Source organism: Plasmodium yoelii, assembly GCF_900002385.2.
Source record: "Plasmodium yoelii strain 17X genome assembly, chromosome: 4".
Lineage (NCBI taxonomy): Eukaryota > Apicomplexa > Aconoidasida > Haemosporida > Plasmodiidae > Plasmodium > Plasmodium yoelii.
In genome coordinates this window covers 507,413-521,138 of record NC_036176.2, presented here as the reverse complement: position 1 = coordinate 521,138, position 13,726 = coordinate 507,413, and the positions used below count along the sequence as shown (strand labels likewise).

General features: G+C 20.6%; 1 protein-coding gene across 1 annotated transcript; it reads right to left on the bottom strand.

The window, feature by feature from the left end:
* Window positions 1-1,883: 1,883 nt before the first annotated feature.
* PY17X_0410800 (phd finger protein, putative) lies at window positions 1,884-12,629 on the bottom strand (the record flags this gene model as incomplete). The annotated part of the gene is made up of 1 exon (XM_022955079.1): window positions 1,884-12,629. The coding sequence occupies one exon, from the start codon at window positions 12,627-12,629 to the stop codon at window positions 1,884-1,886; it is 10,746 nt and encodes a 3,581-aa protein (XP_022811557.1).
* Between the last annotated feature and the right edge of the window lie 1,097 nt (window positions 12,630-13,726).

The window sequence follows — 13,726 nt, the reverse complement described above, 5'->3', positions numbered from 1 at the left end:
AAAAAACGAAAAAAATTATAGAAAAAAAAAAAAACAAATTATATTATATTTTTATTCTACCCTTTTTTATAGTACAATGTATCATCAATGTATACAAATGTTTTTACGTTTTTTTTTTTTTTTTTTTTTATTTCTATTTCCTCTTAAAGGGTTATTATTTTGTTTTATATATTTTTTTAAATAAAAAAAATATAAGAAAAACGAAAATTGGAAAAGATATATTAATACGATTTTATCACCACTTAATAAAGATATTATATTTTTATATGTGACTCAAAATAATCTACATATAAAATATATATTGTTAAAAAATACATACTATATGAAAAAGTAAAATATTATTGTCATGCATAAATATGGAATATATTTTTATCAAATTTCTTAATTTTTTTTTTTTTTTTTTTTTTATATTTTATTTTGGCTAGTTATCATTATTTAATCTTATGTACAATTCTGATTTATTCATACAAATTTGTAATTCTATATGTATATAAATATTTTGTGAAAATATATAATGGTATACTTGTTATAATTTGTAGAAACAGCATAAAAAAAAAAAAAAAATTGTGTAAAAAAATATGAATTATATATAGTATTTTTTCCCTATTTTTTCATATGATAATATATATTCAATATGAATTATATGTTATGGCAAAATAATATATTATGTGCGAAAAAAAGAAAAATGGAAAAAAATTATATTTTTAAATATGTTACTATAAAAATTAAATAATTATACCGTATTTCTTTAATTATCAAATTAAATTATATTATAAAATTCAGAGAACAAATTTTTATACACTCTATAATGCGTTTAAAAAGGAAATTATTATCATAACAGGCTTGGAGTAATATATACAATCACCTAATTAAATATGTTTATATAAAGTGTATAGAAATGTACATATGTATACATATATATATATATTTATATATATATGTGATAATATGTGTGTGGTATACATACTAAGCCACATTTATATGTACACAAAATAAACTAAAATAATAAAAAGTTTCCACAATTTTTTTATGGATATACACTCTATATTATGTATTATAGGGAAAATAGGGGAAAAAAAGATCAAAATCAAAAAAAAAAAAAAAAAAATTGAACTTAAAAATGGTATTTATAAAAATAACCATTATGTGTTAAAATTTAATATGCACACAAAATTAAAACAAATAATGGTTATTTTTATAAATAATTATATCTTGTTTTGTTTGTCTACCCAACCTATAATTTTTTTTATAATAATTATTATTTTATACATTTATTTTAAAACAGTTAAGTAAAAATTATATTAGTAATTACCATTGCATAGTTTTAAACATAAAAATATATAAGGAAGACATATTATGTAGCCATATGTGCCTATGATTTAATTTGATCTCATAATCGATAAGATACTTACGAATTTGATTTCTTAATTTGTTCGAGTTGTGTAATCATATAAACATATAATAATTGAGACGGAAACAAAAAGGTTTTTAAAAAAAAAAAAAAAAAATATATATAACATAACATGACATATTTATAATAAAAAAAAAAAGTATAAACATAAAAAAAAGTATCGATAAAAAATTTATGACAAAATAATAAATTTTAATTTTACATTAATTTACAAAAAATTATTCAGCAAAATCTTAAATTTTATTTAAAAAAAAAAATATATGTTAATTATTAAGCCTTAAAAAAGTAATAAGAAAAAATAAAACTTTCCTATAATTATAATTTTGGTGAAATTTATTTTTACAACATTTTTAAACACTTATAATAAATGTCTTAATTTTGTTTAATTTGGGCTAGTGAAATGTTTGCAATTGTGCCCACGCACACACACATGTATGTACATATATATACCCATTTTGTGTAGTGGAAATTATTATTTATCCCCTTTTTGTATTGCTGTTCCAGTTTCTTCATTTTTGTTTGGTGAGGAAGTGGAAACATTTGTTTGTAAATTATGGCGTGAAGGAGAAGGTTTTGTATTATTTTTAGGCGAGGCTTCATTTTTTATTTTAGCTTTTTGAAATTTGTCATTAATTTTATTATTTGAATTAGATTCGCTAGTAATATTTTTAATATATAATGATGTTCTTTTCTCTTTGACAAATTCTCTGTTTTGATAAGAATCTTTAGGTATATGATTATTACAATGTGTTATGAAACGAAATAAAGAAAAACAATTATCATAAAAATATATATTCACAAACTTATCTTCATATATTTCAACATTTATATGATATCCTTCTAAATATGCACACATTGGATGGAAATATTTGTCACAACAATTTTCGTTTTTATTAGAATTGTTCATGTCACAATTAGTAGAAAAGGTTTTATTTTCGTTTTTTTTAGAATTATTAATATCACAATTAGTGGATACGGTTTTATTTTCGTTTTTCAATTCTTCCCCATTTTTTGCTTTCTGATTTTGATTTTCGCCATCCCATGCACATTTTATAACGGCTCCTTTTTTGTTGCATATAAAGCAAACTTTTTCATATGGCTTCAAATTATTTATATCCCAAAAATTCAAATTATAAACATTTAAACAAAAAACTTTTAATATAAAAAATAAAACACAAAAAACATGAACAAAATGTTTATTGGTTGTTTTTTTTAAAGCTCCTCCATTTTTTTTGCAAATATAACAACAACTATCTTCAACACTTTTTATGATTTTTTCAAAAAGGATAATATTATTATTTCCGTTTGACGAACTTTTATTTTTAGCTTCAAAATTATTATTATTAAATAAATTATTTATTTTATTATTAAAATAGTTAAATTCTTGGATACTTAATATATTAGTACCATAACATGTATTATCAGTATTATTATTGTTTAACCCATATTTCGAATTGGTATTTGAATTTTGTTTTTTTTTTTTATTTTTAGAATTATTTGATTTATTTGAATGAAATTCATTTTGATACATTTTTGTCAAATGTTTACTAAATTTACATTTATCACATAAAAAATCTTCAACTTTTCCTTTATGATAAATACCATAACAATATTTATGAACATGTACAGAACAATTTGCACATTTATACATAATATTTATGTTACTATCTTCTTTGTAAAAACACACACTACATAATATATCACTTTTTTTATCTCCCTCTTTCCCTATTTTATTATCTTTACCATTTTCTGTCTTTTTATTATGATCACTCAACTTTTCTTTTTTTTCTATAGTTTCAGATGTACCATTTTCATTTTCTTTAGAATCTGATATATTTGGAGTTGATACATTTTTAGAATCACATTCTTGTGTACATTTCTGTTCTATATGTTTCGAATCAGAAACAAATTTTGTGGATGTATTTTTTATTTCATCATTTTTATAATTTTCTTGAGAATTTATATTATCATTTATATGCCCATTTTTATCAGTCTTATTAATTTTGGAATTTTTAGAATCTACTTGACTTAAAAAAAATAGTTCTTGCTTTATAAAACTTTCCTTTAAACTATGTATTAAATGATTCCAATTATTTACACATAAATATTTATAGAAAACAAGATTAACATACATAGGCATATCTGATATATTATACTCATAATTTTCTTCGATTATTTTATTAACTAATAATAATTTATTTTTTACCACTTCTTTATTTATATTATTATATAATTTTTTCATATTTTTCATATTAACATCAATTGCATCGTTGAAATTTTCCAAATTTTTATATTGATCAGTTATTTTTTTTGGTGAAAAATTTAAATTTTTTTTAGCTTCATTTGAATAATGTTTATTATTTTTTTTTCCATTTTTTGAAGGTGAATTATATTTTATTTCTTCTTTACATATTTGAAATTTATTGGTATATGAAAATGTTTTATTAAACTGGTGATATATATTATTACCATATTTTGCTTGACTATTTTCACAATAATTAGTAACATTATATTGATCATAAGCATCAAAAGTATATGAATTTTTTGATTTTGAATAAAATTCCCTAAATTTTGTATTATTAAAATAATTGTTATTTTTGTTCATATATTTTTGTTCGTTATTACAAAAAGATAATATATTATTTATATCGGAAAATAATTGTTTTTTTTCTAACGAATTTACAAAGCTTTTTATATTTTTATAAAAAAATTCAGTTTGCTTTTTATTTATAACATAATTTCTAAAACAATTTAATGCATATTTATTTAAGAGATAATCTGTTATGTTTTTTTTTTCAACTTGGTCATCTGTATCGCCTTTTTTTTCGGCTGTATCGCCTTTTTTTTCGGCTGTATCGCCTTTTTTTTCGTCTGTATCGCCTTTTTTTTCGTCTTTTTTTTCGGCTGCATTTTGGCCATTTCCAACCTTATCATCTCCTAAGTTTTCACTATTTTCTTTAATTTCGTCTACTTTACTATTTTGACAGTTATCAAATAAAAAGAGTTTATAAATGTCATAAGTGCTAAACGAATTAATGCAAGATGCAACAGAATCGCTGTCTATGCAATGTTCATCACTGTTACTATTAGCAGAAGCAGAAGCAGAAGCGGCAGTAGCATTGGCAGTATCTGGTGTAGCGGCATTTATTCCATACTTCATGTTAGCGTATCTATCAATGGCTTGCTCGATTTTCCAATCTAAGTTAATATCGTCTAATAAGTTCTTTGTGTTCTCATTAATTAAATTTTTTATTTGCTTTTCTGTGTTAATAGATTCTCTTCCTTTGCTTGTATTCATTTCTTCACTTTTATTTATAGAAATATTTGTTTTATTTGAAAATTTATCACCATCATCTGTATTTGCAGTAGTAGCTGTTTTCTCCCCCGCATCTTTAGCGGCATCTTTAGCGGCATCTTTAGCGGCATCTTTAGCAGCATCTTTAGCAGCATCTTTAGCAGCATCTTTATCCGTATCCTTATTCACATCCTTATTTTTTTCCTTTTCCTTTTCCTTTTCCTTCCCTTTTCCCTTTCCCTTTTGCTTTTGCTTTGATATATATTTTTTATTAATTTTTTTGTCCTTAGAATTACTGGTTATGTATTTTTTTTTTAAAATGTCTATTTGGTTACTCCTCAAAATATGTTCAAAATTTTTATTTGCAAACAATTCCAATAAATGTTCATAATTTCCTTGGGCCCATTTTATAAAATTCATGTTTGGTATTAATATATCTTTTGAATTTTTTGTATATGAATCAATATTTTTAAGATTAAGAGGATTAAAAATGTTATTCAAACTAATCAGGCAATAATAAGAATTAATGATTCTATGTGGTAATCCTCGAAAATAGAAGGAACTATTATTGGTATTGAAAATGTTAAAATCAAATTTATTTGTAATTTGTTTATATTCATAAGATATCATATTATTATTTTTTTTTAAATCATCATATTCTTCATTTTGTTTCAAAATCATATTAGATAAAACATCTACATCTGTATTAGTTACACATTTTTGAGAAGATAATAATTTATATGGATTGTTACATGCATCATATATTTTTACTCCTTTTTTAGAATAAAAAAATTTATGTTTTTTTAAAAATAAATAATCATAATATGTTAACTCAAAAACACTAGATAATTTTAACCCTTTATTTTTTGTGATATTAAAAAATTTGAAATTCGATAAAATATTTTCCAACAATTTTTTATTTAACATTATTTCATTTACTCTATGACTTTTCATTTCTTCATCTTGAATATCATTACTTATATTTTTAGAATTGTTTGGATTTATTTTTGCTGAAACTGTTTTATTTGCATTGGGTTGAACATGATTTATAGTCACAACTTTTGAATTTATTTGATCTGAACTTAATTTCGTTTCAATTTCGTTTTCAGTTTTATTTTCACATTGATTTTCTGTACTAGTATTATATAAAACATTTTTAACATCTTTATTCATATGATTGCTTACTGAAAAAATTGAGTTTAAAATTTTGTAAGCATCTTCTTTATATGTACTATTATGAAGTGTTTCATACATTTCCTTAAAATAATAATCAATATTGTTAAATTCATTTTTTTTTTTTACATGTTTTTTTCTATTATCACTATCAGATTCATATATTAATAAATATATATTACTTCCATTATCAAATAAACAAAAAATGATATTAAAACTTTTATTAGCACAATATTGTGTTTCTTTATTTTGTTCACAATTTAGATTTTCATTACAATTCCATTCTTCTTCTATATTTTTATTTTTTTTTTTTTCTTTTTTTTTTTCTTTTTTATTTGACAAACATAATGTTGTAATTTCTTTATCTTCTCCATTTACACTCTCTTTATTTTTGTCTACATTTTCAACAACATCTACTTTTGTATTATTTGATTCTACATTTGTATTATTTGATTCTACATTTGTATTATTTGATTCTACTTTTGTATTATTTGATTCTACTTTTGTATTATTTGATTCTACTTTTGTATTATTTGATTCTACTTTTGTATTATTTGATTCTACATTTGTATTATTTGATTCTACATTTATTTCAGTCAAAACTTCTTTATTTTTAAAACTAGATTCTTCTGCTGATGTGGCTATTAAATCAAGAGGGTTTTTTTTCCATGTTTTTTCATCTCGATCAGTAACAGAGCGTTTTAACGGATTTGTATTTTTTTTAAAAAAAGCATGATTCGAATATGATTTAAGCAATTCAACTACAGTTAAAATATTTTTAGAATCTACAATTTCGTTGTTATTTTGAAATAGTTCAGTGATGTTATATATACTTTTGAAATTTTCTATATCAGTAATATATTTATTACCAAAAATAAAAAATGGCAATCTATAAAACAAATAAGAATATTTATTTATATCAATTCTTTTTTTTAACTCAGTACAAGCCGTATAATTATTATTATTATTACTATGATGATGATGGTGATGATTTATATTTCCAGTTTTTACATAAGTTTTAAAATGATTATTTTTTATATTTATTTTTATATTTTTAAAAGGGTTAATATTTTCAATTTTGTTATTTATTTTGAAATTTTTATTTTTTTTTAATTTATTTTTTTTTTTAATTTTTTCACTAATTTTTTGATATATATTTAACCCATCTGATTGTCTTAAACAATATATACCTTCGCATACATTATTTTTTATTATAATTCTAGCTTCTATATTTTCGATTATTTTGGTAATATATTTTATAAATAAAGATAAATTATTTCCATTAATTTTTTCACATATTTCTAAATTATTTAAATTAGTTGATTCTATTCCATTACATCTAAACAATTCGTCAACTATTGTAACTTCTTCACTTGCTAATGAATCCATATCTTTTATTTCTTCATTTATTGAATGACAAGTTATTTCATTTCCTTTTGTTAAATCTTGGCTTTTTTCTCCATCACTACTATTACATTTTGTTTTATGTTTTTTATTTTTAACAGATATAATTTCTTCACTCAAATTCGTGATGCTCACATTTTCCTTTGCCCCTTCTTTTTCCGCTTCATTTTTACAACCACGCTCACCACGATCATCCAGTTTGCCATTTCCAACACATTCAACACTGTCAATACGTCTTTTGTTTTGCCTTTTGTTTTGTTCGCCATTTTCGCCATGTTCGCCATTTTCGCCATTTTCTTCATCTTCATTTTTGTTTTTTTTGTTTTTTTTTTTTTTTTTGTTTTTTTCGCTTTGGTCACTGGCCACATCTAACGCCTCTTCCATCTCCGAATTCTTAAAAGATTCACACTTATCAAGAAAATGAGAAAATTGATCAGAAAAGAAAACCGATTTAATAAATTCTGTATAATAATAATAAAATACATTTTTTACATTGTTATCAGTTTTATTGTTATATGTATTTAATTTTATGTCCATAACTGTTTCAATATCTTCTTCATTATTATGATTGTTACACATTATAAGTTTTATATTTTTTAATTGGATATTATTATTATATATAATTTCAACATTTTTTATATATAATCCTAATGTATTTTTTTTTTCTTTTTTATTTTTTTTTGATTTGTTTATTATTTTATCATTGTATTTATATTGACTAATTTTTTTTTTTTTTTTTATTGTTATTTTTGTATTTTCATTTATTTTTACTTTCTTTTCTTTTTTCATAACCATCATCATTGTTCCCATCATTTTTTTTAATTTTTTTAATTTTTTCATTTTCTTCAATTTTTCTTTTGCTTTTTTCCTATGTCTACTATAATACAAATCTTTCTTATATTTGAAAAAATTATAATCATGTTTCTGATTATTATCATGATCACTATATGATAGATCTCCTAAGTTAATATTTTCCCAATTATTTTTATCATTATATTTACGTCCTGATTTGTGTATATACATTGATTTATATATTTGATTATGTTCATAAAAATCAGATGAATAATCCGCTGAATCAAACCCCCCAATTTGACGAATTTGTTTATTTTGTTCATTTTGTTCATTTTGTTTATTTTGTTTATTTGCATCTAAATGGGTTCTGATTTTTGTAGAATCACCAACTTTGATTACATCTAACATTTCCGGATTTCCTCTTTCGATAAAAGCATTATTTTTGTCGTTTATAGAATCAATAGGTCTTGGTAATTTATTATGTGGTAAAGGGAATGGTAATGAATGAACAGAATCTGATGAATAATCTGAATCAATATCAGAAATATAATCATAATTAGATGTAATGTTAGATGATGTATCATCAAAAGAAGGAGAACATGCTGAAGATGAATATGAACAAATTGAAAATGAAGAAGATGAAGAAATAGATGGAATTGTTGATAAATTATTAGATGAACAAATTGAACAATCTGATTTTGATACTAATTGGGATAATGAATTTACTGATGATCTATCAGAATTTTCTGTTTTTGAAAAGAAACCATTTGAGGAAGAAGAATCAAGTAATAAAGATGATGAACATGAAATATGATCAAAATTATCTTTTTCAAAATTTTTATAATTTTTATCATTTTTATCATTTTTATCATTTTTATTATTTTGATTATTTTTATTAACTATTTCAATCGGATTAATACGATCCATATTATTTATTATATTAGGATAAATAAAATCGAATCCTTGATTTTCATAATTTTGTATAAATCTACCTACTTCTGCTTTTTCTTTATTTATATATTTATTATAATCAATAAATGATAAATTATTTCTAATTATATTATTATTTTTTTTTATTTTAGAACATAGATATTTTGAATTAGTTACATTTAAATTTATTTCTTGTTTTTCTCGATTTTTAATATTTTGTGAAGGATATACCATCATTATATTTTTACCCAAATAAATTTTATCTGAATCATTTAAATTTCGTAATCTATTTAATTTTATAGATTCAATATTTTTATCATTTAAATTTCGATCGCTATTTAATTTTGTAGATTCTATATTTCTATCGTTTATATTTCTATCGTTTATTAGAACCATTTTATTATTAGATGGGAACACATTTTCTATTTTATCAAAATGTCTATCATGTAATAATGGGACTCCTTTTATAGTTCCAGAGTTATTAAGAAGAAATATATTTCCATTATTTTTCATGTTTAACCCAATTGAATTATTATCTATTTCATTATTATTAGTTATATTAACATTTGTATTATTATATGTTATAGGAATAGTTATTCCTTTTTGTTTTTTTATAATATTTTCATCACCATTTTCTAAAATATGCAATTTTTCATTTTTTTTAATTATTTTTTTTTTTAATTTTGATGTATCTATATTGTTATTTTTTTCCACTGTTTTATTTTCAACATTGTGATTTATTTTATCATAATTATAATTGCTTCGATTATCTACACATGCATTGGCGGCATCTACACCTTCTTCATCATTTTGAGTTGCTTCTATTTTTTTTCGAACTTTTCTAACATCTACAGGTTCGGCTTTATTTGTTAAAATCGGTTCAGTACGTCGTTTTTTTGTTTTTTTTTCACAAAAATGTATATCTCGTTTTTCTACGCAATTAGTAGTGCCCTCCAAAATGTTACCACTTTCATGTTCACCATGTTCACCATTTTCAGCATGTTCAGTATTTTGCTTTAATGGGCTACACATTCTTTTTTTGTCTCCTTTTTTCTCTCCTTTTTTGTCTCCTTTTTTTTCTCCTCTTTTGTCTCCCCTTTTATCTCCCTTTTTTGTCTCAGATTTGCTAAATTTTTTCATTATAGTAGCAAACAATTTGAGATCTCTCTTAAAATAACTTAATTGTTTTTTTTTTTTATAAGAATTAAAAAAATGTTTAAAATAACAATATATATGAAAATATTCATAACATGAAGGATACATACATTTTGTTTTAATTCCTGCATTTTGTTTACAGAATATACAAATTTTAGAATTATTATTTTTAATAGATTCAATTATTTTTTCTTTAATAGTTTTAATTATATTTAAATTTAAGAAATCTCTCTTATATATAAGTTTTTCAATATCTTTAAACATATTATAATATTCAGTTTGTTTAATTATATGATCATTAAATACTGTTTTTCTAAAATGATTTATTATATTTAACACATCTTCACAAAAATAGCTTCCATCATTTATTATAGTACAATTATTTGTATCTATACAATACATAGAATCATTATCTTTTTTTGATTCATTTTTATCTATTAATTCTTCTTCATACATTTCTTCATAGTTTTCTTCAATTTCGGTATTTTTTATTTCATTTTTTTTGTAACTTTTTTGAAATTTATCACTATTTTCATTTTCGCTACTATAACAACAAGTATCGCTTAAATTTTCTGTACAACTTTTATCTGTAGTTATAAATTTATAATTATATGATTTTTTTTTTTCTTTTTCATTTTTTAAATTATAAAGATTTTTATATGCTAAATTTTTAAGATGCAAAATATTATTACATTTAAGTTGTGTTGCTTTTTCATTTTTTTCATGTTTTAATTTTAAATAAGGAATTGTATTGTTATTATTTACACATGGTTGATATATAAAATTTTTTTTTAATATAAAATTATAATAAATTAGATTTTGAATTTGATTAAGAGTTAAATTATAATAATATGGATTCAATAAAAAGTTAAATAAGTGACTATGTATTAATATGTTATATTTATTTAATAATTGTTCTTTTATTTTTTTAATAATTGTTTCATTTATTGTTTTTAGTTGCCCATATAGATTAACAAAATAATCTTCATTATAATTATTAAAAAAAAAATGTTCAAAATAAATTTCAGCAATTGAATTATTCTTTGTTATATTATTATAATATAAACAACATATATGAAACCATTTATTATTTTTTCCTTTTTTCATTATTACATCTTTATTTGATTTGTTGCATATATCACATATAATATTCATTTTCAAATAACTATTAATTTTATTATTATATTTTCCACTCAAATCAGTAGTATTATCTATTCTAGATTTATTCAATTCTTTAATTTTTTTCCGAATTTCACGACGTATTTTTCGTCTCATTTTATATTGAATATAATGCATATAATTAATTTTATTATTTTTATTAATTTTTATTAATTTATCAGGAAATATATTAGAAATTATTTTTTGGCTTTCTTTCAATTTTTTTATTATATCTTTATTATTTTTTATTATTGATAAATGATTTGTAGAAAATGGATTATTATAAATTCCACAAAAATTAAAAACATTTCTATCAAATTGAGAATCAGAATGATATATATCACTACAGAACTCATTTTCAAATTCTTCACAATTTTCTTTTTCATTATAGATAGTTTCATTTGGTTTATTACAAAATGAAAGAGATTCATTTTTTTTTTTATTTTTTTTTTTTAAAAAATAGCTTTCTTTTATTTTTATCATATATTTGTCTGAATCGCATAATTCATGATCACTCAAATATTTAGTATATAACCTTTTATGTTTATTTATTTGTGTTTTTTTATCTTGACCATTTTGAGATTTTAGATTATTTAAGCTTCTAAAAAAATTAGCTACATATACATCTTCATGCTCATTATATAATTCATCATTTTCACTATTATCTGAATCATATATTATAGGATATGAAAAATTGTATTTTTTTTTATCCCCTAAAATAGATACATAATTGTTTCGATTTTTATTAGCATAATAATTAGTTTCTATACAAACATCACATAGAAATTTGTTTAAATTAAAACAATCACAAAATATCTTATAACAATGTACATGAAAATATAAAGAACATCCTTTACATTTTTCAAGATATTCTATATTATTATTATGAAAACAAATAGTACAAAATTTCGGATTTTTGTTATTTAAAAAATAATCTTCTAATTTTATATATTTCTTATTAATAAATGAATGCTCTTTTTTCATATATTTTTTTTTTTTTGTATCTTTTCCTTTTAGTTTATTTGCTAGTTTACAACCATCAAACTTATTTATATATATTCCATATAATTTATTTTCATTATATTGCATGTCTGAACAATTTTTAGGTTTCTGTTTAACTTCATCTTTCAAAAGAAATGAAAAAAATTCATTTTCATTTAATTTTAGTACATTATTATTTGGTGTAAATAATTTACTATTTTCTTTTTTCTCTTCATTATTAAAACATATATCGGTATCTCTTTTTCTTATTTCATCTTGACTGTAATATTTCAATATATCTAAATAGCTTTTATTGTGTATAGTGCCCATGACGTCATTATTATTATTTTTTTTTTTTTTTTTTTTTTTTTTTAACTATAAATTAATGTAAAATTGGGTGTAGACAAAGGTTATAGCTACACCTTATGCATTTAATTACAAAAACAAAATTAATTTAATAACAAACAAAAAATATCTCGATCTATACATGCATATACTTGCACGTATTGTATGCATATAATAGTATCTTTATTTGAAATTTATAAAAACACACCCTATATGGCTGTTAATCAGGGAAAGGGAAATTATTTACACTATTTACTTCGTATTTTTTTAATTTTACTATAAATATATAACGTCTTTATATCCATTATATATTTAATTCATGCATACATATAAATAAATAAATATAAATATATATATATATATATATACATATATATATATACTTCAAATATATATAACATTGCATATACCCCTTTATCCCCTGACTTAATTTTTTTATTTTATATTTTTTTTTTTAAATTGTTTAATATACTCATTTTTTATTTTCTTAATAATAATCACAATATTTAAATTAAGATATATAAAAAAATAAAAAATACAGGGTTTTTTTCTATATATTTTCAAATTAAAAAAAAAAACGAATTTGTATAGTAAAATTAAAAAAAAAAAAATTATTAATTTTTTTTTTTTTGCTGTTGTTCGTTATATGCTACATAATGCATTATCCATTGGTCCCTCCATGGTTTTTCTTAGTTGCATATAATAAAAAAAATAAAAAAATAAAAAAATAAATAAAAAAATAAATATATAATATAATGGAAAAAAGGAATAAAAAAATATATAAAATTAATTAAAAATAACTATTGAATGTTTTTATTAACTATTACTGTTTTATTGTTTTATTATAATTATTATTATTATTATATATATTTTTTTAATTAACAAAATATACATACAAGTGATGGTATAAATTTTCATGCAATTCAAATAAAAAATAATTCGTATTAAGTACATGTATAATATTTTATTATATTAATATATCATGTAAGATATAATCTTATTGTTATCTAAAGATCACAAATACAAATCTATATACATTAAATAAGGAATATATAATATACAAAAATATACAAAAATATATT